General features: G+C 38.0%; 1 protein-coding gene across 3 annotated transcripts in view; it reads left to right on the top strand.

Moving 5' to 3' along the window:
- SEMA3D (semaphorin 3D) overlaps positions 1-10,183 on the top strand; it is a 138,117-nt gene extending 127,934 nt beyond the window's left edge. For all 3 annotated transcript variants that reach the window (XM_057422513.1, XM_057422515.1, XM_057422512.1), the window contains exon 18: positions 7,140-10,183. In XM_057422513.1, the coding sequence (XP_057278496.1) occupies positions 7,140-7,553 (414 nt within the window). In that variant the 3' untranslated portion in view covers positions 7,554-10,183. The remainder of the gene's footprint in view (positions 1-7,139) is intronic.
- Positions 10,184-26,788: the final 16,605 nt, after the last annotated feature.

Below are 26,788 nucleotides of genomic sequence, written 5' to 3'. Positions count from 1 at the left end.
TGAAGCTCCAGCAAGCATGCAGCATACATCTTTGCACATTAGCAGGCTTCCACAGCAATGTTTACTGGGCTTGCTCTGTGTAAACAGTCTGACATCTGTTTGTATGAGAAAAGTAAAGCTTTGCTAAAAGGCTAGATTAACCTCTGAGGCAAATTTAGAAGAAAATTAGAAGGCGAAATCTGCAGACAGATTTTCTACATTATGAATGCTAACAGTAGGCAAATAGCTTTTTACCACATATTGTCCCTAAAGCCATAGCAGTGTTTCTGTGATCTAGCTTTGATAAAGTAGAAGTTGGAGCACATGTTCTGCAAATCCTTGGGGTGGTTTTGCTAGTTTATTTTTATATATTTTTTTGCAGTCTTTGAAGATAACAGCCTATATAAATGCATATGCACACACTGATGATTATAGGATCAGATCACTTAAAGGCAGTATATAGCTATTAGTTTTTTTATTCCTGCCAAAAAATTCCTACAGTAACTGATTTTCTAGTATTTTGACCCCAAGTATTTGAAGTCCTTCTTAGCAAACTCAGCTTGCACATCTTGAATCAACATAGTGGGAGTTAGTATTTTTAGAAGGAGGAAAACAAAAAAGAAGAGTCTTTTTTGGTTTGGTTATTTTTTATTTTATTTTTTTTTTATGATAAAGATACTAGTCTAAAAGTGTCACATTTTAAATACATGTGCATAAAGTTAGATTCCTAATTTCATATACAACTGCCTAAATAAATGACTGGGTCTGTAGAGATCCGGAGCAATCATTCTTCATATTACATAGAATAAGGGTATTTCCAGGTTAAAATGTTAATCCCTTGTTAATTTGGGGATCCAGAAATTGAGTTTTTTCAGGTTTTCTAATTTAACTTATCAGTGAAAATTAATCATCGGTGTTAGAGACTAATTGGAGTCTTTCCTAGAAAATCCAAAGATCAGCAGAGCAATTGACTTTCTTTTTAAAGTACTTCAGTTTGACAGAAATACCATATGTGACAGAAACAGTGTGGTCATATTTAACATACAGCTCGATCTTTGCTCAGCCAATGCATTACCATAACTTTTCCCATTACAATTATATTTTCTGCTCTTTCTCTCCCTTCCTGAAGCAGGTTTCTCAAATAACACTGTACGTTATTTTAGCGCATGTCTTAGTAGTGTAACTTATTGTGATGACGATACCATGCTTTGCAAATGACTCCATGCACCTGGAACTTATGTTATGGACTTTTAGTTCCAGGGCTGGAACTGTAATGTCTCAGCAAGTCTTTAAACCTGTCTTTACAACTAGATGGTTTTGCACTGTCCCGAACATGCACTACACCTTCCTGAGGAAAGGAAAAGGGCAAAATCAGGACTAGATGGGAATCCTTTGGCCCAGCAGGATGTCCCTGACATTTCACCCATAGGGTCATGGTTCAGAATGTGACTTCCAGGCAAAGCAACCTGTGGGGAGGGACAGGATCTCCTGTGGTACAGAAGCTGTCACCAGGTCAATTTGCTGCCAGTGGGAGTACATTTCCCTGTAGTTTGGGGCTGTTTTGAGGTCAGGAGTCAAATATTTAGTGCTTTTGTGTTTAGCATTGCTCACGCAGTTGATCACGTTTGTTCCTGTGCTTGCAGGGTTAGTTGCTGAGATGAGGGAGTGCATTACAGTGCCTGGAGTTCATAAAAAAAAGTGGGACATCATCTGTTCATAATGTTAAACTACTGGTGTTTTCTGAAGCTTAAAACAGATATTTATTTCTTAAAGAAATTCCTATGTGTTATGCTATGTATATAATAGGTGTCAGGACTGCAAAAAGCAAATGCGTGGCTCCCAGCAAAGCCATTAATTTTGGTGCCCCATGGCTCTGAAAAGTATTAGCCCCCTCCTGCTTCAGGCTGTACTTTACCCCAAATCTCCTGCAGCTCCAGGTCTGTCAAGCTGCCACCTCTCCTTGCAGGGATTGGAGCAAACCATATGGTCTGAAGTGACAGAATAGGTGCAGATCACTTTTAACTCTCTCCTTCCTCCTCTACTGATACCTGGGGGTGAAAATAAATCCACCAAAAGGCAGGAGGACATTCTTCTTTGGTGGTTCTCACCCTTTCCATATTCCTGCCCCACAGCCCTGAGATGGGTTTTTCTGATGAACCCATGAGAGCATCTGATGGTTTGGTAGGTACAAGAGTTTGACCCACTCTTGGACAGAACACTTTGCCTGGCAAAAGGCTGTGACCTAGCTACCCCATGGTAGCAAAGAGATGTTGTTTCCAGTCCACATTTTAGCCAGACTGTGAAGATATATTTCAGTTTATCCAAGACATAAGTTTCCATCTTGTTTTGTGGCTGAAGATTTTTTTATCATGATGGTAACTTTCCTTGTTACAAACATCTGGTCAGCAGCATCTTGTGAGTAAAGCCCAGAGATTCAGTGCCAGTCCTGAAATCTGAGTTGGATGAGACCAAGGACTGAGTTTCTAGTACCTTCTGTTAGGGGAATATAGCATAGTGTTTAAATCCTTAGGTCAAGGAGAAAGAGACTGAGAGTGGGAAAAATAAGAGATTCATTCTGCAGCTCAGGGACTACTTACAGCTCTCATGCTTTCACTCTTCTATTTTATTATATTATTCATTGGCTTTTTCCCCCTCTAATGCCTTGAGATTCTTAAGACTAATATTTTTGACAGTTTTTCCTAGGGAAAAATAAAAGAAGTAACTCTGAACTTGGATATAGCTCATGACGTTTCTGCTTTGATTTGGATATACTGGGGAGGTAGGAGTTTAAAATTTAGTCTCAGAATAAGAAGTTAACTTCCTCTTGAAAGTAATAGGAATCACGCATTTCCATAATGACATTGTACCAACAACACGTTCTTCATTTTTTTCTGTGGGAAAAGAAGAAAAGAGAATTAAGTCTACAGCTGTGTTGGTGTTAGATGATTATTTTCCCACTATAAGAGAAACAAAATTGTACATAACAATAATGCAAAGAAAAAAAAACCAACCCAGAGTGTTCTTTATTTGTAGTGAAATGATAAAGAAGGAAACAGTAGAAAAACAAAGACGAATGTGAATTCTCGGCAAATGTTCCTCGTTTTCCTTTCCCCCCCTCTCAATTTGCTCAGGCGTTGCAGCTAACCTATGATTAGTCCAGCTTTACCTCTTAACATTTTTTCACATGTTGATTAATGAGGGAAGGCTGGCTTTGAAGCCACTTTCTTCTCCTAGACAGGTGCAGTGTTTTAACTGTGAAAGAGTTGACATGTGAATTATTTGTAAAGAGGGAGCTATCTAAACACATCATTAGTGAAGGACAAAAGGCATTGACCTAACCTGGTGCCACAGCACTTTCAAATCCTTGGTTGTTTTCAGACTTACTGATTGTTTAAAGATTTGCCACTATTACTGGCAATGCCTATTTTTCCTCCATTGTTAAATTCTGTTTGTGAAAACCAAGTGTTCGATTTGCATGGGGAGCTTTTCCCTTTGTCAAATATTGCCAGTATCTATGGCATGTGCCATAATTCAGGTAATGTAACTTTAGGCAAACTTATCACAAAGGATGGAAAGCACAATTTGTTGATAAAACACTGTAAAAATCTGCTCCCACTCCACTAAGAAAGTTAATGGTAATCAATTGCTTCATTTTTGTGGTTTAATTTGTTTTCTATTGAACAAAACTATGTCTCTCATGTTAAAGTTTTATTGTATGCCCAAATTTAAGCACGTCAACAAGCTTTTTGAATTAAATGAATTAAAGCCTTTGTCCTGTATGTAAATCATATTTACAAATATTTTAGGAGAGTTATTGATTATGACACAGTCGGAGGGACTGGTCACATGGACACAATGATGACTCCACAGTTGACCAAAGCAAAATGATGTCTTTGATCTAACTAATCTTTTCACTCTCCTCAAAATTTAATAAAATATGTTTTACATCTATAGGTCAGGAGCCAAGGAGCACATTAAGCATTCAAGTGAAAGGTTAAAGATCTACTACCAAGTAATGAAATGCCAGGTGTTTATGAAACTCCAGAGCCCTGTGGGGGAAAAAAGTAGAGAGGAAAGACAGGAAGAGTTCTGAACCTATGGGTAAAACAACATAAACAGGATACCAAAAAGAGAAGTAAGGGAGGGGAAACAGTAATGAAATATTGCTTAATACGTGTGAAATCAGAGACATAATTTCATCCTGCCAGAGGATAAGAAAGGAATGAACAATGAAGGAACAGAGAAGGAAGAGGTGACAGTCAGCGTAAATCAATACCCAAGGTTAAAACAGGACATTCTGTAAGAATGCTGCTTCATTAAAAATAGGAGTCATGATGGGCTGGGATTAAGGGACACAACCAATTTAGATTCTGTTAACTTTCTCTGCGGTATCCCAGGGCAGATGGTGGGGGGTCAGCTCCATCAGTTAACATGTTTACAACTAGAAAGTGATGGCTGCTACTCAAATGGTAAATAGTTATGAGTAGTGGGGTGCTGGACTTGGGGGTCCAGTGATCTTTTCAAGTCTAGAGCTGCCATTATTCTGCCTTCTTTTCACTGAAAATAGGCAAAGCCCTGGTGAGGGCTCCTTGGGCTGGCACTCAGCCAGCCAAAACAGCCAGCTGGAGATCTTCCAAGTGTGGGAGGTGCACAGCTGTCAAGACGCTCTAGACTACAATACTGGCAGAGCCACTGACAGGCAGATGCTACTGCGGCAATTGCATCAAGCCCCGAGCTCAAAGAGACCCGTCCTGTTTTTTCTCGGACAGTATGGGAATTTGGTCTTTGCATAGTGCCTGATGAAACCCAAATGCCTGGAATTTAGTTGTTTCTTCCCATCCTTTTCCCTAATTTTCTCAAACTTGGGTCTCATGTTGCACGAAACTTGGGCAGAAGAGGGGCTTCTTTGTCTTATTGCAACAGCCAAGCCTCTTAGCCCTCTTACCTGTCCCCTGCCCTTGCTTTTCTCTGCAGAATCCAACACTACAAGGAAAGACCTTCCCCAGACATAGTTCTGCCTACAGCTACTTATTTGTGTATTCATTTATACATTTTATGCTCCTGCTTTTATTGTAAGCAAGGTACATTTGCTTGGAATAAAGTATCACTAGCTGATAAAATTGAGGATTACCGCCTATGCTGCAGGTTCTGGTGGTAGAAAAGTGGTCTTTTCTAGTCAGTCTCCCTGCTATCTTTTGTGCATGCGTTTGTGGCTTGACCATGATTCCTCTAGTTTAAACTCAGTGTAGTAAATCAAAAGTAGCTTGTGCTTATGTAGCACCTGTTGTCAGGACAATCGATTTTCCAGGAATTTCCTGAAATTAGTACGATTTCACCCTGCTGGTGCCAAGTAGGCATGCTTATATACAGTTTACAAACAATGAAATTAAAGCTCAGGGTTAAACCAACACCATCAGCTGGTGACAGGAACCACAAAATACTTGGCCACAGAATCAGGCAGCCAGAGTCATGTTCCGACCAGGATTTTGTAGCAGCTGTTTTTTTGTCTCTGTTGCAGTCAGATTGGTGATAGCACACAAGCCTATATCCAATCATCCACATATCTGACGCATGTGTGTATGTACCTATCTATCTATATATATCAACCTACCTACTTGCCTATCTACCTAATCTAATTGATGTTACTGAAGACTGTTAAAGCTCATACAGTAACAAGCCAAAGTCTCTGTGCATGCATTATATATATATATGTGTATTGCTTTTTAATGGTGATCTCAAAATGGTCTCTCAAATCATTTAACCTTTCCAAAGTCATTATTATAGAAACTTAGAAAAGGGTAAAGCTGAAAGCCCTGGAAGGTTATGTTATCTATCTCTTTGCTCCAAGAGACCCTATTGTGGTAAAGTATTAGAATCATAACAGATGGAGAATTGTATGTATGTATCCACTTTTTCCCATGGAGTAGAAGAGTGAATGATGTGCAGATTTTTTACATAAAGAAACAGTGTGTATCTTACCCACTGTGAATAAATCTAATTTTGTCATCTTCATGCCTCCCTGATCTTCACCCTCTGAAGTCTGTTGGAGGGTCAGATGTGCACTCTGGGAAATCTTCCAGATTCTGTGTTGGTTCTCTCTGCTCCCACTCCCCACTTCTTACACCCACTACTCAGCCTTATGCTGATGTTTTCCTGTGTTCTAACAATGGCACCAGCAGTGCTGAGGCTGGCTGTAAGGCCTTGGTTCTGCTGCGGGCTGCTGAAGCAGCACTGGGGGCCCTCCAGTGCCATTGTGTGCTGCAGCCTCTGTGAGGCAGCAGAACATAGTGTGCCAGGGGTGACAGCTCCAGACTAGACCAGGATTATTTCCAAAGGAAATTCTGCTGTTGGGCACTGGGAGTTAGGGGGCTTTTTTTCTGCTTCCAGCTCTTCTACTAATATTTATACGGTCTTTAGCAAATCACTTACCTGCTATGTTTCCCAGCTGCAAAAATACTTGGGTGACTCATGCCCCATCCTGTTTTGTTCTGGTTTTTTTTGTTTCTTTTTTTTTGGGGGGGTGGGGGTATACTTTTTTTTGACATGTATTTTGGGAATGATTTTCAGATCACCGGATATGCGACTTACCTGACCATGTTAGTACTCAAAGGTGCACCTTATTCATAAATGAAATCACAGTTCCATGCTGACAGACTTCAGCTCTTGCAATCTCATTCTTTTCTTTGCTTTTATATTTCTTTATTTTTTTCTCTCTCTAAGTTCATTTTCACAGATCTTAACAATAAAAGAATTGTACTCAGTTGTAGTTGTCTACCCTCACTGGATTTTTTTAATCACATCTCAGTGAGTCAAAGCCAGGACCAACTTCCTTTTGAAAAACCCAGTTGAAGAAGATCAGAATCACAGCATTTCACTTTAAAAATCAGTAGTAATATTTATTTTCAATGTAATAGGGGCGCAGCACTCCTGATACATACAAGCACAGTGGTATATTGGGTGCATTATGGATACCTCAAGAAAAACAGTTAAAAAATTAATGGTATTTGTAGCACTAAATTGCTACCCCTCCTTGGAGAATGTAGACTTATTGCTTTGTAATGTGGTGAGTGTTACTGTCCTTTCAGCTATACAGCATATGTCATGCTCTGATTTGCTGATGAAACTCACCTAGCACATTCTTCTTTTGTCTAACCCCACAGCTGAAGGCTGATGAAAGGATCATCAAAACAGAGCATGGGTTGCTGATCCGCAGCTTGCAAAGAAGGGATGCAGGAGCCTATTTCTGCAAAGCCCAAGAGCACACTTTTGTCCATACCATTGTGAAGCTGAATCTAAACATCATTGAGAATGGGCAAATGGAAAGCACTCAGAAAACTGAGGATGAGGAGGGCCGGGTTAGGGATTTGCTGACAGAGTCCCGGCTGAGGTACAAGGACTACATCCAGCTTGTCAGCAGCCCCAGCTTTAGCCTGGATGAATACTGTGAACAGATGTGGCACCGGGAGAAGCGGCGGCAGCGGAACAAAGGTGGTGCCAAGTGGAAGCATGTGCAGGAGATGAAAAAAAAGCGAAACCGAAGGCACCATGAGCCAGCCAGGCCACCGTCTACGTAGTTTGTAAATGCTATTTAAAGAAAGGACATTTTCCATAGGGAAAAACAAATACTGTGTTCTGGTTTTGTGCATCTTGCCTATGAATTAGTACTGCTTCTTATTGAAATCAGATAACTCGCCATCACTATTAATCTGTATGAGACTGTAAAAGGGAATTCGATACCAAATTCTTTATTGGAGTACCACACACCAGGCAATAATTTCAAATGCATTCATTAAAAAGAAAAGATGTACACTTTTAGGTAATTTCTGGGTAGCCTGAGGCTACGTGAGCTGTGTTCTGTACTTTCTGCATAATTTTCACATAGGATTTAGTGTCTGTGTTCCCATGTTGATATTTGCTGCCACATTCCACCCCAGAGGTGGCTACATTTCAGGAGAGTGCAGATGTATTTCTAGTTCTTTGGCATCTTTCTGAATAAGAAGCGTGGTAGAAATGTGTGACAGATCTGAAAAAATAGCCTCTAATTTACCCATTGGGCTTGTATACAGGCATATGGGTGGGGTTTGCTAGCACAGAGAGGCACAGCAAAAAATCAAATTAAGTATAAGCTTAGGGACAGCATTCATTCTCCCCATAAAAAAAGAGAAATCATAATTGTAGTTTAAGAGAGGGGAATTATTGAGCGTCACTCATTAGAGTTTGAGTAGCCTCCAGTTTGCAGTCCATCTGCTGACATGAAATGTTGACTCTAATTGAAATTGCCACCAAGATGCTAGGGAGTAAATTTTCTAAGTGGTCCGTGGGAGGTATGTGCATAAATCCTATTAGCAAATAACAGGATTCCTGCCTGCACCTCTCCTGTATCTCCAAAGGTTTGACTCTGTCTGTTTCTCTGGCCCTTTGCTAGTTTCGTTTTATGCAGAGGAAAAGGAAAATAAAAGACAACAGCAAAGCTAAAACAAAAGACGATGAGGGAAAATATTTAGTGGCTGAGACCAGTGCTCTTGACACAGAGCTGACATTCCTCAGATGTGTGTATTCTTTGGGGTTTTCTCTCAAAGGTCTTATGTATTTTTAAGTTGAAAATTTGCATTGTTGGGATTAATACTTTTATTCTAATTAAATAAAACAAAAGTTGTCCATGTGTAAATAAAACCTGTAAGTTAGAAATTTGCTACATATCACAATTTCATTTATAAAGTGTTCCTTGTTCCTTGGTTCATATTTTAGTTTTAACAGTGTAATTTTTTCCATGCAAACAGGCAACACTGGCCTCGTTCTTATCTATTTTACATCAGGGTGATTTCATTGATTTTATTCCTGATATGCAGCAACAAACACAAGCTCAAAATCAGTCCTACTGTCTCTTCTCATGAGTCACAGCTCCCCTTTCCTCTCTTCCATCTAACCTCCCTCGTTTTGCCTTTCACGCCTTTTTGAGTGTGAAATGACAAATTAGCCACTTCCTCACATGGAAGAGAGCTTTGATGGATACCAAAATGACAGGCTTTACTTGTTTCTCATGCATTCTACAGATCTTGAGAGCAAAGTCTGTGGGAAACCCGTGTAATTGGTGTGCGCCTCATTAAGGAACCAAAAATGTTGGCTCTGAAAGTTGTAGATTCGCCCTCACCCTTGCTAGTGTTTTTGTGTGCATTCAGTCCCTGGTCTATAATTGCGTAGGTCCAGTTTACATCATCGTTCATTTCCTCTCTGTTGAAAGTCAGATATGGCAAAGTGTTTGTCAGATTCAGAAAGGAATCTTGGCTTACCCACATTTCTTGTAAAACCTGAAAGCTGAGTTTGCATGTGCTGTATAAAAGCCAGCCATACCATATGTCATTAATTTTAGATGCTTTTTTTAATAGAAGATGTATGAGTTAATTAGGAGATATTAGATAGCATGCGTACGATGCTTTGATAGTGTAAAGCACTGAGTGCTAACTATTATAAAATAGGTCTGTCTGGGGAGGGAACTTCTCAGCACAGGACCTTTAATTGGCAGAGTGATGCTGCAGACATTAACCAGTCATACAGTACTTCAAGAATACGCAGATGACTTTTTGGCATTTTTGCTCTAAAATAATCTATGCCAAGCATTTCACAAGAGACTCGTCATTTTGGGTACCTTGATTTTAAGGCCAATTAAGACTACTTAAAGGAGGTATGGTGGTGTATTAAACTACTACATATAAAGCACGCTTTGACAGGGATACTCAGTACTCTTGGCTGGAAGGTTATGCTGACACCATATGGAGCCTACCTAATTACTCCTTATTAGATTTTTATCAGCCCACAAAGTCCCATTTTTCTGACCTGGACATTAAGTAAATGAGTGGAACCACACCAAGGCTATGGGCTAAAAGGTGGTCCTCATTCGCATGCACTGGCAAAGGACCTCCTCTTCTCCCCAGTGTTAATACAGTACTGCAATTATTGCATTTCACACAACTCTCATCACCTTTGCCTACTTCATAAAAAGCAAATCAATTTCTTCTGCCATATTTTATTCTCCTCCATGAAAACTAAATAATCTGACTTATGTTAAGATATGACTAGGGGTATGTATTCTACAAATGAACCCAACTGACTGACTTTATTAGAAGTTTGGGATGACTAGGGGTCTCAGTACTGGGAGCATCAGATTTAAGTGGTTGAATTAAAATATTATTACCCTTAAAAACAACTTTCATGTCATTTATTTCAAATGTTGTTGCAATGAGATTCTTCTTAAAGGAATGACCTCATCACTCTTGGATACAGTGGTAGCATAAACCCCCAAGTGAGATATAAGACCTCTTCCATCATGGGAAATAAATTCAATATCCTCCAAACCAGTGTGCTGTATTGGTTTCATGCCACTCCAGGGAACATATTTAATAATATTGCATAGATAAAAGTCTGTGTTTTGATACACTGGGTAAGATGTATTCTATAGCTGGCAGTGCTAGCACTACGCCTCATGCACAGCAGGTATACACATGCAAGGAGGCCAGAGGACCTTGGAGGCAATGGAATGAGAATTACAAGTCAGTGATCACTACAGGAGCTAAGGCATGGTTTAGTTGGGCAGGACTCAGCAATGCAAACACAGGAGTAGGAGCAGGAAGAGCAGTGGGTCCTTCCACAACCTGCAGTCCCAGAGAGGGGTTGAGAGGATGAGCTGGGCTAGAAAATAGAACAAGAGAGGATCCCCCTCTTTTCAAAGATTTCCATCTGTATAATTTAAAGGCTCAACTCTAAGACTGCTTAAATTTCAAATCAATGATTAGGGGTTCAACTGCGCTGCTGTGAGCTGTACTATGAGCCACAACAGGCCCATAGTTAAAATGAAACCAAGCCTTACCTCCTTCAAGAGCTCCATAAAAATAAAGTTAAATGAAGTTTTGGTCCAGAGTGGAAAAAAGTTGCCTCCACCTTAATAACTGTAGGTTTTAAACAGATCCCTTAGTGCATATGATACAACATAGATATTTATTTACATATGCATTCAACCGGGAGTCCAATTATTAATACAGTATATTTTCCTTCAACAAAACCTTGCCCTTGACCCTACACCATCAAAAGGTCAGTGCTGGACTGAACTGAAGTGGCTTCAAACAGATTCTTAGAATAACCAGCACAATGTGAACTGTAGTTATAAAAATGCTGAAAACTGACATAAGCTCTAAAGCTCAACAGGGCCCTAAACTTTGTAATGTTCTTGCAGTCATTTAAAATAAAACAGAAAATGGGATTAGCAGAAAAAGGAATAAAGTATTAACACATATTGTGATAAACTAGTTCCGTTACTGGAAACTGTTCCAACAACAGGTGTGAATGTGTGTTCATGCCATAAGCAAATACTTTTCTCTCCCAGCAGTTAAACTTACATTGCTTCAGGTATCTACGAACCTGAATACTTTTCAGTTCATAAGCAGATTTTGGACCTGGCTCTTATGCCGCTCATGATGAAATAATTAGGTTAAATGCAACAGATTTCCTCGGGTTCATATGCTTTTGAGATTAGAAGATCCCAACAGTTTAAATGCCATGAACCCTTTAATCTAACAATGATGGGTATTGATCTGCAGTTAACATTTTAGATAACGAATTATAATTTTTACTCATTATTCATGTCTTGAGCCTGTGTCTCATAATAATGTCTCAATATTTATAACAACAAATGGAAATTGAGCTTGTTAATGTTTTTTCATATGAGTATAGGAGTGCATATACAAATGTTTTATTTTCTGTTCATATTGTAACAGAGGTTAACTTGTAAAAGGCAAGTGTGATGTCAAAAGTCAAGGTTCAGCTCAGCTTCCACTGAGAGCAGAGAATAAATCCTTCTGGAACTGAATCGTAGTCTAAATAGATCATAATCTATTTATAGTCTGGTAGTCAAACACCTAAAGCTGTGTGTTGTTCTGTAGAGTGTATTGGCCTGGTTCTTCTTGCACACAGTTGTAGATGCGATCCGGAGGTTTAAGGAATTACATCTGCATGAATGTAAAATTAAGCCCACATGCCTCTCTAATAATTCTGTTACATTTTATAAACTTTAAATGGTCTCTATTGTAATATTTTACCACAGTGTTGCTAATATTACCCTGAACAAGGCTCCTGTCATTAGCTGAAGTGTGACATTCTTTGCAGTTGTAATCCAGATTTCAAGGTTTGTAAAATAAGTTCATTATAGTAACAAAAAACAAAGGCATAGGAGAAGACTTAAATTATAAATTCTACAAGGTGGATTTGTAAGATCTTATTTCTATATATCAAAATAATGGTTATCCTAAAATGTGTTAGAAACACCAGTATTTGTTTTCCTTTTTTGGTCAGGTAAGGATATATAACAAATTGTAATCCTGATTTTATCACTTGTCAATGTGTGACTGAAACATCTGGCCAGACAGCTGTAGCAAGACTGGGTTTTACTTGCCTGTTCTTTTCTTCCACCAGTTAAGTCTATTGTCTCCTGCCTTTGAGACTTTCTGCTTTGTTAGGTAACCCCAGTTTATATGGAAGAATACTTTCTGGTGTTTCCACAACATAAAAACATCTTTATAAAGTCATAGTATCATGCCTTCAGATGATGACTTTCCTAAGCATTAGCTTTTGTGCTCAGGTGCAGATGCAAACCAAACACTGTGAGGTAAATTGGAGACCAGATGGAGTTTTCATTTACAAAGGAAATTTTGGGGACTGTAGTTTAGAGCTCTCCTTTCTCTTTTTATTTGTGCAGTTGCTGTGTATAATTCTCCAATTTAAAATCAAAGTCTTGTGCTTTAAAGCATAAGATTTTCCATGTGATGTAAAAAAACCCAGAAGAACATTTCCAGGTGATTTTTTTGATTGATATGGACTGCTGATTAATAGTTTCAAACAGAACAAGCCAAGGAAATAATTTGTCCAGCCATAGATGGTTGTGATATTTATAAGGAGCCCAGACACCTTTCAGTTTTGGTGGTGTTTCATATTCTGTTCCCTTCCTCTTACGGTATAGGAGTGCTTGGCTGGGGTATTTGGGGCAGGGAGAGTGGGGTTTTGGGGGAGGGAGGCTTGAGTAGGTTCTTTTGGAGGGGTTGTTTGGGTGTTTTGTTTTAGTTTGAGGGGTTTCGTTGTTTGTGTGTGTGTGTGTTTGGTTTGCTTTTTGTTTTCTACTCTTTTTCTTTTTTCATGTTATTTCTCCTACTAAAAGAAATTATGCCCAAAGCCAGATGCTTTCTGCTGGTGCAACATATGGCGAAGCAGTAAGAGTAACAGAAGAAGGCTTGGGCAGAAATGAAGATAGTACATTTGCAAGAAGCAAAGTCATCGTTTAAATGGCTATGCTGAGAGTATAAAGACCATTGTGCCATTTCTGTGGTCAAAAATTAGATTGAGGGAAGATTTAGAGAAGGTATATTTTTTAATTTCTGAAATCTTGTCAATATACAGATCCACAAAATCTAATCTATTATTAGGTCTATTATCTATAGTTGCCAGAATTATATTATGCATTAACAGAATTTCACAGAATATAAATTTCTAAATTTATTTTAATATTCTGAAATTATTTATTTAAAAAATGCTGTCATTTTCATTTATTTTTTCTTACAATGTTTTTCACTAAGAAAAGATTTTTTTTTCTTAAAATACTTTTTAATATCTGCACTTTAATGTCTCTGCAAAAACATTGGAAAAATGGGAACATTGTAAATGGACTGCAAGGTTTATGAGTAATACCTCATATTTGACCAGTAAAGGCTATATTTTTTCCTAATTCATCACTCTTTCAGAAGCTCAGCACAGGAATTGTATGCCATATGTACCTTCTTTTTTGATTTGTAAGGCATGAGTGGTACTTAGGTCAATGTGGTACTTAGGTTGACATGGTACTTAGGTTGACTTTGTGAAGGGGACTGATTTTCACTCTGTAGAATAACTATATAGCGAGCAATAAGACTGAAACTTTTCAATAAGAGTATCTATTTGTAAATGGTGCAGCTCATTGAGTTGATATAAACGAAATATAGCTTAAATAAGCTATGTGATTACCATGCCTGCTGTTTTATTAAATCTTCCAATCTTATATGCAAAGGTAACCAAAACAAATGAATATTTTGTGCGTACTACAATAAACTTCACAGTCTGAGATTTTGCTTCTTTTTTAAATTCATGTCAAACTACAGAGTGAAATATGAGTTTTCAGAGAAAAGAAGTCTAAAGCATGTCATAGAAGTAGCAAAGATATTAAGACAAGGTTCAGTAATCTGAAGTGCCTTACTTCAGAAGTCTTATCTGAGTGAGGACTCTGAGATTCACCCCTGCACTGAGGACAAGCCTAAGGCCAAGAGAGTAAGTAAGTCTACAGAAACAACTCAGAGAAGCCATGGGCCTCACAGTGATTAATACACACAAAGCAATACACAATAGGCAACTCTATGCTTATTAATTTAAATTCAATAACAGCTTTTTAACGCATGCATTTCTAGATGATTAGCATCTACTATTGCCCTCAAAGACTGCACTGACATTGTGTTTTACAGTTACCCTCAAGCCTAATTAATCACCCATCCATCTTGGACTGCCTGAGGAGCACCTTCGACTCTAAGGGAGTTTGACTGCCTACCATCCTTCAGAGTGTTTTCAGGTTGGGGATAATTGCACAGAAGGAAGTGTTGTTCATTTTTAAAATCCTGCCCCTGTCCACAGTTATGGAGAGAGGGAGATTTTAGAGAAAAAATAAAATTATAAAGTCTTTAAGCAGGAAAATAAATAGGCTGACTGGTCCATCCCTTCCTCCAGCCTTCAGCTCAGCACCCTATGTTTCAGGTGATTTATTAAAGGTTAAGGAGGCTATTTTATTAACAGACAGTCAGCATGCTATTTCCAGGGACATCCACATTGGTGCACTCAGGGATGTCCGATTCCCAATCCCATGCTGTGTCCATTAAGCCACGATGCTTCTGACCCTTTGCTGGAAAAGGTCCCAGGGTACTGCCGGCCTGAAAGCTGATGCCAAATCCCAACTGCGGCAATAGCGTTCTGCTCACCTAAATTCCACCTGCAATTGCAATTGGATATGGTATTCTTCATTTCAGAGCCTGAACTCTTGTTTCTGTGTTACCATGCACTGCTAAACAGCTGCTGTATTCCCCCACTCCCTCCCCACAGGTGGCTGCATTTGATAATGTCTCATGTAGAATTAATCTTGGTCCCACTGAAGTGGGAAGTCTGCCAGTTTGTCCCAGATCTGGTCCTGCACCGAGCTGGTAAAGCACTTTCAGCTCCTGCAGGAGAAGAGGTCCTCTGCACAGGCTGGCTGATTATTCAGGTTTGTTAGCAGAGGTGGGTGTCAGAGGGAAAGAAAAATAAACCCTTCGGCTTCTTTCTGCCACTGCTCCCTCAGTAAGAGCTTAAACACAGAACTGTTTTGTGTGCACTCAGAGAGACAAAAGCTAATTAAGCTGAAATCTGTCATTTTCTCTGTAAGGATTTAGCAAGGTCAGACTTTGAGACAAGTAGGGATGAGTCTCAGGAAGAAGCACACAAGCTCTTCTGCAGTTGCTCAGAAATATTTCCAGAAGTGATTTGCTTCCTGAGCTCTCCCTGCTCCCCCCTTTTCAGGCCCTTAGAAACCAGAAGGGCTGTTAGCTGAGGAAGTCTGTACTTAAAGTAAGAGGTATGAGGTAAAATCCAGCCCTTCAGGATTCAAATGGCGGGAAGTGCTCTGGGATGTGTTCACACACAGACTACATATGTACTGTGAAAACAAGCAACTGGGAGTTAACAGCCTGTTCATAATCATTTATATTTCTGCAAAGTAAAACATGGTGTGGAGGATGCTTAGGGGTTCATATAGTTTACACCACTGCATCCATGTAGTTACCGTGCAGAGTAACAACAATACTGGTGCACAATAACAGAGCCTGCTGTTCCTAAATGCATTTCTGCTGGAATGCTCATCAATACTGGACAAAAATGTAGACCAGCTTACACAGGACAATTTATGAAATGCTAATCCATATTATCTTCCTCCTTGCTTAAAATTCCTTATAACAATTTGTAACTGAATATATAACAGAAAAAGCTAGAAAGCATTCGTAAGAGTTGGTAGATGAAACTGTAAGTGTTGTTAAGACAGGAAATTACAAACCTTTACTATATGGCCAAAGTTTGATTCTTTGCCTTGCAATAAAACTGTTAATGGCTATCATTTTTTACATCTTCCAGTGTCGCAATTACATTACATTACAATTACGTCTTCCAGCATTAGATGTATTTCCACATGCAGGAAAGAAAATCAGCAGCAAAAGAATAAGCTGCTTCTTTTTTGCTCTCTTACAGGTAGGTGTGGCCCCTAACTTTCTCCCAGGAAAACTTGGCTGTTGTTTTTTCCATCATAAAGAAAACAACCACAATCACTCAGTGTTTGGACTGTGTCTGCTAACACATACTAGTCTTGCTTCTCTCCATGGCTGGGATTATTCTTGGTGATTTCAAGTTAAGCACAGGTGTTGGCATGTGCAGTACTGAAGCTGTTGTTTTAGCTTTGGAAGTTGACAGCTTGGGCACATCCGAGGCCTTTGGAAAATGCTCACATGAGTGTCATTGTCATTAAGGTTTATTATTTAAGGAAACACAGTACTTTGTTAAGGAATAAAAATAATATGGATTTTGAGTAATGGTGCATTACAGGGAAGACCAGCCACGATACAAAAGTTTTGCTCCCCTTAAGGCAAAACCCTTAGATGTCAGCAGCTAAAGTAAGCTGTAAGCTTTCCTCCATTCCCCAAAGTACAGAAGTATTTGAAGAGCAGGTTTTCAGATAAATAATAAGAAAGCTGCAGGAAACACTGACAATTCTCCTTTAATGGAGGAAAAACTCGAAATTCCCTGTCTCTTAATCTGACAAAAGTCAATGTTCAGAGTGTCTCGTGTCTTCCAACAAAAGGTAAGCAAGGCATGGTATACTGAGGGTATATCAAGGTATGCATGGGCTGTGCTGTATGAGCTACTTTAGCTAATGCCAAACAGGAAGATGTATCTATTACTGATTTTTATATGAGAAAAGTGCTGCTGCTCCCAGTTACATGAGAAAGAGTGATCTAGCCTTGACAGTATAAAGATGGAAGTAGATGATCTTTAAGGTCCCTTCCAACCCTAACCATTCTATTATTCTATGAAAATTTCAGATTTGGTGCCCACCCTTTTTGTGATTCTCTATTTTTATAACTGTGTAAAGCAGCAAATCTAATGTATTGGAGTTAAGACGAGCTCAAAACTTCTGCTGGGCCTGAAGCAATTGAGTAAGTGACCAAAACAGGCTGTGCAACTGCAGCATACACAAGGATTTGTGTATCTGCTTGAGTCACTGGGGCACTGGCAATAACCCCAACATAGCATGGTACAAGAAAATTTACCAGATACTTTTCTAGGCAACAAGCAGGATTGCCATTTGTTGCTGATCTAAGCATCAACTGTTTCCCCACACATACTTTCCCAACCCCTTTACAGCTTTGTGTAGGCAGCCAGTCACACAATTCTCATTTTGGAGACTAATCAGCTAAAGCTCAGCAGCAGTGCCACAGCATAGCAGAGAGTTTTATGAAGGTTCTAGCCCTAAATCACAAATTTAACATTTCTAATACAGAGAAATAAGTAAATGCTAAACCTTACAACATTGGCTATCACCTGGATACTGAATTAAACTTTTTATGTATGTATCTGCCTTATATTGCAAAGACAAATTCTGAATGTTTGAGCTTCAGTTGAAGGTTGTATTGCTATCTGCAAGATGCCACTAGATAAAGAGGACTGCTTCAATTAGATTGAAACCCAAGGTTTTAAACAGGGGAGAAGTTAGAGCATTTTTCAGTTTTCAGAATGTTCAGGTTTTTCTGCCTGAATGAAAAAATGAACAAAGTCAAAACCTTTAAAACTTTACAGCATTAAGGCTGTTATGGAAGGAGAGAGTGTAAGTCTGTGGTTATGTACCTCTTGTCCACACAGAAGGCAATGGCAGTAGAGAATATGCTGCCAGGTCAGAAAACCATAACTGTAGTCTCATTTTGGATAGAATAGACTATGAGTAAAGTATGTTGCAGAAAAAGGGCATATTGCACCTTTCATTTCAAATTATTTTGTGAAATGAAAATTGTAGGACATGAATAGGAAACAATCAACACTTCTGAACCTGTGTACTGTTTCTGTTGTCTCTTTCCAGCTCATAACTATTTTTTTTTCCTGTTATGTTTTTTTCTTTCTTATTCCTGAGAGGATGGCACATTCGCATGTGGAGCATGCTTCAAAGTGTATTCCTAACTGTAGGATTTAAAACATGGTGAAGAGGGTAACAATTTATTTCACTTACTACAATCTAAACTCCATTTTGTAGATGTGCCTTTATCTCAGGAATTCACAATTCATTTGTTGCATACTTCAGCTTCCCTCTTTGGTCCTTTTCAATGTCACTAAAGCAGCACATCAAAGTCCTCTATGATAAATGAACATGATCTGGAATATAAGTGGTAGGAAGCTCACGCTATTTTACGCACTGATGCAACTCCATTCTGTTCCTATTAAAAGAATTTTTTTCATCATGAGTGCTGTTGTCTTTTTTTTTTTTTCACACACAACACTAAATCTTCTGGGATTTATTTTCCAACTTTTGTTGTTTGTGTTGTATGTTCTGCTTTTGTTTAGACTGTAAGGAGAGCTTTTATATTCATAACAGAATGCAGGATTATGTTTATGCATAGAAGTTATTTGAAAGAGGAAAACACAATACTAAGAAACTGCAAAATTTTAGACATAATATGGGTAGCTTGTTTTATGCAATGGGCAACCAGTTGGCTAAGTGACATTAACTCAAAAAAACCTGGAAAGTACGTGTGGAAGACTGCTGCATGACTTATACTGTGTTGCATTTTGTTATGTGCTACCGTGTGTCAAAGCTGAATCTTTTTTGTTTGCATAATGCAGACTTAGATTTAATCATAAATCTGAAATTTGTCTGAGGCATATATATAAATGCTTACAATAACAGGAAATGTTGAAGAAACATAGTAACAAAAATACACATGTTAAGAAAGTTGAGATTTAAGGAAATCCTAGTCAAGAAGAAGTGACTAACATTTTAGTGGCCATGTCACCTTCTTTTGCAGGGATTTGGTATGTGATACCTGTAGAGAAGAGAGAAATCCAAAATACGGAATCTTAATCATAGCTTTTTGGGAACAATGAGAGATGACAGATCTAAAACATTCTAAGACAAGGTAAGTCCTGCTGTAGTTGAGGGACTAGGACTATGTTGAAGTGAGTGTCACAAACATAATTGTTTCAAAGGTGGCAGAATGAATAAAAAGTCTTCTACTGAAATGATAATAACAGAATTTTTTCCTTTCTCTTGATTAAGAACTAATGGAAATGATCTGTTTTCTGATTAGTGTTGTTTTTTTCTTTTTGGGGGGGGAATACATCTGTGAAAGTGCTGAGAGTCTATTTGAGAAAAGAAATAGGATACACAGATGTTGCATATTTGTACCTATGTCTTTGTAGATATTGTTGCAGGAGCACAATATTTGAAAGGAAAAATAAAAATCTTTCAAAGCATTTTCTGAAATACTGTTTTATAGCCCATACACAAGGATCTTATTTTATTACAAAAGATAGTCTATCAAAGGCTATCGGCAAAAGCCGTCATTTTCTGGCTGTGTCATTTGTAGCTTTACTTCCTATTGAAATATGGGATCCATCTGCTCACTGATCACAGGATAACAACCATCATTCCCACTTGCTTACCATAAATGATATATCTGAAAGTACCAGAAATGTGATGGAGTGCAAACCCAAGCCTTGGTCATTCCCTTAAATTATTCATAGCTAACTTAATTTAGGCCTGGTATGCCTTCAGCATATTGACTAAATTCCAGCTTCAGTCAACTCAGTCTGATTCACTCAGAATTTCCAAGGCATGGCTAAAAATCACAACCTTCTTTATTTATTTTCCTAATAAGCTTATTTAAATTTGTGCTCCACTTCAGTGCTGTATTGGTATGTTTGAATCTGCTTTTATCTTACTGCTGTGCTGTGAAAACAGCATTGCTAAACCTCGAAGAGAGTGTATCACAGAATATGAAGAACCATAGCTATGAAATCTGGCACAATGAAGACCAGATCTATGGATTTGTGAGATATATGGAAGTTGGTCACAGACAAAATGAACTTTAATGTCAATAAAAATAATACATTGTTTCTCCATACAATATCATATCATCATATATCATACACAATACATCATAACATCATACATCATACACAATACCATACATCATCAATAGGTTGATCTATTTTCAAATTCCAAGAGGCCTGTAAGTAGCATTTTCTAAATAGGAAAACGTTTGTAAAGATTCTGACATAAGAATATAGAGTCAGCACAAAAAATGTGATCTTTTGCACTCTCATTGGTATAGGTGAAATGATAAGCAGCAAGAACTCAAACTGCAAGCAAGAATGCTTCCTAATTGTGCTATGATTCATAGGATATCTGAAAGCTAGTCCCATAAATGTATCTCATTCCACAACAATTAACTCTCCATCTCTTCCCAACTACTTGTCCAAGCTCATAAATAACCTAAGCTCCCAAATTTTAACAAGGTGTTTTGGAGCTCTGGTGAGTCCTTTGGATACACTTACCTCCAGCTTTAATTCTATCAATATACTTTTATCCCCTCTGCCTAGCTAAAATGTTTATTCAGTTTATTTACTTGAAAACATTCTCCAGGTGAATCTACCTATGAAATGACATTGAACATTATTAATTCATGGACAGCACAGGAATCTCCTGGGTATGGTCAAGCACCACTACCTGTGTTTCCTTATTGACTGTACCCTCAATCAGTGAGCTCTCAAACTACACAAAAACTGCTTAAACCATATGTTGACGATAAAGGACTAAAGATAGGTACTTTTACTATTCAAAATTCCTTCCAACTTAGTTGTTTGAAGTGCTTAAGAGACACAGGAAAATAGACTTGGAGTCCCCATCTCCTGCTTTGTCAAAGAGAACACTCTTCTTCAACCTTAATGCAGTATGTAAAAATTTTTTTTGCTACTGAAAGATTGCTACTGTGAGGGTGGTGAGGCACTGGAACAGGTTGCCCAAAAAGTGGTAAATGCTCCATCCTCTGGCCAGGTTGGGCAGAGCCTTGAGTGACACGGTCTAGTGTGAGGTGTCCCTGCCCATGGCAGGTTGGTGGTGGTGGTGGAACTAAATGATCTTAAGGTCCTTTCCAACCCTAAACATTCTATGATTCTTTTAACACATAGTGCATGGGCGTAGTACACAATGCATTGTACATGGAAATGGTCATAAATTCATTTTGCTTGAAAATGGAAGAAAAGTGTCCCAGAGCTGCACAGTTATTCTATATGATTTGTCCAAAGACACACTGTCACTGCATAATTTTAGAATCCCATTTTGCTATCTGACCTGTGCTAAGTAGGACTCTATTAAGTGAGTTGTCATACTGAAATCTTTTGACCTCTCCATGATTAGTCAGGAGATGATGCAAGCAGTGCTGAAGAAATAGGTTGTAAGTCACAGTCTGACATTGTTCCACACTAAGCAGCTTCTGAGTCAAAAAATAATTCAGCTGATTAAAATGAAGCAGCTTCTGTTCTGTACCAGCATTTGAAAAGTCATGGGCAAGTTTCAGCTAAACTTAAACCTAGAGTTAACTGTTGTTTCACAAAGTGTAGTAAATATATCCAATTTACATTTGAAAACTTCAAACAGAACAATGTAAACATAAAATAAAATTTAAAAAACTTAGGTTTTCTGTCAAGTATTTTAAAAGTTCTGCTAAGTCACTCATTTTATTTTGCAAATGCTTTTGTAGAAGATATTTTAAATGTTGTGTGTCTCTATTTCAGTGTTTTTAGTGTTAATGGTTTTAAATCTCAGACAGCTCCTGAGTTGCCTGGGATGAGCTGGGGAAGAAAATGACCAAAACCAAACAAAGCCCAAAATCTTATTTACTGATCAAAGTGAAACGTGCTCTGAAATAATTTTTTCAGGTGTCTTTTTTTTTTTTCTAAGAGCAATGATTTGGTGTTGAACGCAGAATTTTTCCTTTTGCTTTGGAGTGCAAGAATAAGAATCCAGTGGAATTATTTGTTGATTTACATTAAGATATTGCCATAAACTGTGAGCTCAATATTTCCAGGAGAGACTGATTTCAAAGGAAAGATTTTCAGAACCCTAGCATTAAACAGTTGTTAGCATGATCATGAGGAATTGACAGAAATACTTTTCTTTTTCTTATTTCCAGCTAGGAAAACACTGCTAAGCATCATTCCAATACTTTGTGGAAACAGATGGTATGTGATAGTGAAAGACTACTTCAGAATGAAATATGTTCACTCTTTTTCTTATCATTCTTATCATATTTGCCAACTGTCCTTCATTATAGTAATTTGGGTGCATATTTTCTATAGAGTCTTCTTTCAAAAACATAACCCAGACCTTTAACATTTTCTATGCTTCTGTGCTGAATCAGATCAAACCTGGGTCACCAAAAGAAAGATGCTTGTATTTTCTGTGTGTGCATTTTGCCACCCTGTTCATATAACTTAAAAAATCTAGTTAAATCCACACAGGCTGGTTTCATTTGTGCATTTAACCCCTGCAAAGGTAAGACCAATAAAGATCGTATTCAACTGTCACTGTGTTAGATCAAGATCTCAGGCTAAACATATGGTACAGAAAGGTTTAGGTATATAACCCTTGAATGTGGATTTGTGGCATAACATTTCTGTTCCTGGTAAAAGATGCCACTGTCAGCAGTACAATTTTCTCAGCTTATATAGCTGGAAGTCTAGCATGTCAATATATCAGTATGTATTATAAACAGAAAAAGACCAGGTTTAAGCATGCACTCTTTTCAAATGCCCATCAGTACTGCTGAATAATTTAGTAATTAGACTTGTCTTTATCCAATATGAAACAATTTTACTAACTCCTGCTATCCTTGAGGGAAAAATTCTGGTTGATGGCAGAAGCCTTTTTGTTGCTGTTTTTTTATAAGCCAGTAAGGAATAGTGAAGTGCATTTCTGTGATTTCCTCTACTAGATATCTCAACTTCAGTGACAAAGTGTTACATCAGGATGAGTAGATAATCTATTCTAGTACTAGTATGGCAATTTTCCTGTGAAAAGGAAAATCTTTCTTCCATTAAATATAATTTAAAAAGTAAAGGTTAAAATGATGGTTTTTTTTTCTTTTAACTTTCAAATATCCTCCTTCCTTCCACCATCTCTACCAAAACCCAGCACTGTGGCTATACTGAATGAAAAAGAATGTATTAAGAAACAGATCAGCGAAAAAAAAAAAACCAACCCAGAACTATAAGAACAAATTTTTTTTTTACTTAAGGTTTTTTTCACATGCTTAAATACCCTAGATTTCTGCCCTTTATCATGCCCCTTAGGAGGTAGGGGAGGAGAAAGAGCAAGGATGTACTAGAACAAGACTCAGTGTGCTCAGAAAAGGAGTACTTCAGAGGAAGAAATGGAAAATTCTGCTTTCTAAAGGAACCAAATTTAAAGTTTATTATATTGTAGTGTCATTATAAACAATAAAATCTTTCCTTTACTGATACGCATATGGCTTTCCAAGCTGATTTTATACCAAAGGAAAGCTTTTTATTTGAGGATAATTAATCTTACTCCTAGAACTTTTATAAATCACAGTTTTTTTTCCATATTTCATGTTATTAATGTAGATTCCATCTTCCACTGTGAACTTATACTAAATTGAGTAACTATTTAGATAACCCTCAAAGGCAATACTTTCCTACAGACATTTTACTATTGTGGTATGAATCATTAAAACAATTTACTTTAGCAAAAGAAAAAATAAAGCCTATTGCTGAAGGAGGTTTTCATTCCCGCGATGTTTCAGAATTTATTTGCCTATTAATGATTCCATAATAACCTAAGTAGTCGTATTGCATTCCTGCTTCATCCAATAACCTTTTTTGAAAGTTGGAAGGCTAATAGCAAAAGTGATTATATATAATATCTGAGTGCTTTACTCAGGGACCCATTAAAAGCATAAACAGTAGGGACAGAGAAAGGTTACAACTGTTTTAATGAAAAGAATCATATGAAAGCTTAATGCAAATATCACTCCTAAACTTGTCCAGATTTTAAATAAAGACTTCTAATGAAAATAATGTTTTCCTTCAGATGATGCAGTATGTTTTATACTAACCAAAATAGACTATTTTTCTCCCAGCGTAGATATTTCACTTTACTTGCCAGTGGTGTTGTCAAGATTTTCATGTGGCATTCCCTAAATCAGATGTTTTCTTAAAGCCATGCTGCTTAGTGAATTAGTGAGAATTTCAGCCTGTACTTCTTAAAAGAAAGGCCTCCAAAACCACAACTCCAAGTTCAAGTGTTTTTTGTTTGGTTTGTGGTGGGTTTTTTTAAGGATCTTATTACTGGTAAATCAATCTGGTGACTGTCTGGGATCAGAATATTTTACGTTAGTACTGTTACCAGTCTGCTTTTAGATGAATATAGCACTTCTGAGGGACAGCAGGACAAGTGACATCATACACCGTCTGCTCTTCACTTGCACAGACTGAATCCAACACTATTTTACTTGCCACAGCCATGATTCATGTGATAAATGATGATCTGTTTGGAAATAATAATTTTTACTTTCACATGTTTTCACTTTTTTATATGTCGTTGAAGAAAACCCCAACAAAAACCAAACAAACTGTTAGGTCTTTATGCCAATTGTTCCCCAAAACATAGGTAACAGTTTTGGTTAGGTTTTTGTTGTTAAAAATACGATATTTCATGTAGACAGAAAAGTCCTGAAATTCAGTTTCAAACTGTTTCAGTTTTAGTTTTACAAAATGTGATTTTGGATGGAAAGAGAAGAAAAAAAAAGAGGCTGTTTAATGCTCTTTGTGCATGGTAATCACGGATTAATGCATTATGACACTCAGCAGGGATGAGACCTCAGTTTAATCCTCCTATGACACACTGATTTTGCATATCTGCAGAGCCAGAAAGATGACTTAGAAATTTGAATATTTCATAGCCCATGCTAATGTCCTATATGGGCACTCAGTTCAGACTAATGCTTGAAATCATCCTCTGAGACAAGATCCTGAAGATTTCATTTTCCAAAGGGTTACTTCAATACAATTTTAGGTTTTGCAGCTTTTGTGAAGTTTTGTTTTCTAATGAAAAAAAGTTGTGAACAGTCTCAGGCAATTCCAATCCCCCACATACCTCCAATACTGAATATTTCCTACTCCACTGGAATCAGTTGTGACACTAAGGTATTTTATAATGAATTTATTTTTTCCAAATAGGTAAGAACAGGTTAGTGTAGTGTGCTACAACTTTTACATCATTTAGCTAGTATTCTATTTTTTATACCACTTGCTGTTCTAAACCATGATGTTTCTCACTTCTTTCTTTCCTTTCCCAGTCTTTGGACAGCATTTTACCCAAGACATTATATGAGCAAGTCACTCATTTACTTTGCAGTGCCAGCTCTATGTTGTGTCAACAGACAGAAGTGAGGAGTGTATGAAGACAGCGAGGGAATAACAACTTCTGTGGATGGACTTAGGAAGACAAGGATATTGACTGATAGTTTGTGTCAAGCCACACTTGCAGCACATCTGAGTGTTTTATGCTACATCCCTCAAACTACTTTTGAAAAATAATGAAGACTGTGGCACATAATGCCAGTGTGAATGTATGTATGATCTAAACAAGGATCCACATCTGGAATGTAGATGCCCTCCTGCAGAGTTAAGTAGCCCAGACATCTGCATCTGGATACATCTTGGAGTAGAAACATAGTCTTACACAGGGAACATCGCAACATCTTGACCTTGAAAGCATTCATTACGGCTAGAGAGGGATGTTTTTTAGACAGAATGTTCTTACCAGCTCTAAGTTTTAGTTGATGGGTAGATCAGGGGATAGTAGCTTGTGTTTGATGTGGTGAAGTGGAAGCCATGGCAAAACTCGCCCCTGAGCTCCTCCTGGGATACCAGGAATGGATTACATGTGAGAGATGTTAGTCACTTTAATAAATAATCGGAGGAGCCTCCGATACAACAGTGATGAGAGCATTGTAAGAACCCATGGAGAATATAATCCTGATGGTAACAAAAGATGGGGGAATGTCTAGCTTTAGAGAAACATGCCAAATACATGATCTAAGATGTTAAACTGGCTAAAATATCAACAGATCAAACTGAGTGAGGCTGAGACATAATGTCATCCTTCAAATTGCAGATTTGGGACTGAATTTGCACTTAAAATAACAGTTTGATACTCTTCCCACTGAAGTCTGTGGCAAGCTGCCAGCTGACCTCAACGGTAACAGACTTAGGCCAGAAGCTACTGTGCAAATAGAATTTGCTGAATTGGTACATTGGAGACAGAACTCGCAGTTTGAGTGCCAGAGAATGCAGGGGGGAAGGAGTGGAACACAAATGGTTAAAACACATGATAAAGGACAACACACAGTCCAGGATAGAGAGTCAATGGCAGCAGGTAGTGGAAGAAGAAAAGGTAGTGAAAGATGGACTAGAGAAAGAGAGTGAAACTAGCACCTGCTTGAATAAAGAAGGGATTTGGTCTCTAACCAGCCAAGTGGCACAGCAGAGATGTTCCGGCTGCTGACAGTGGCAATCTGTTGCTGATGCAGCCCTGCAGAGGGTAGGTTGAATGGGATACTAAAAAATGATTCTTCTGTTTTCTGCTAGTGTGGGCATG

Source organism: Pezoporus wallicus, unplaced genomic scaffold (genome assembly GCF_028554395.1).
Source record: "Pezoporus wallicus isolate ANWC-B61680 ecotype Strahan unplaced genomic scaffold, APGP_CSIRO_Pwel_v1 contig_3058, whole genome shotgun sequence".
Taxonomy (NCBI): Eukaryota; Metazoa; Chordata; class Aves; order Psittaciformes; family Psittacidae; genus Pezoporus; species Pezoporus wallicus.
The sequence above is the reverse complement of the archived record's forward strand: the minus strand, read 5'-3'. Positions and strand labels throughout refer to the sequence as shown.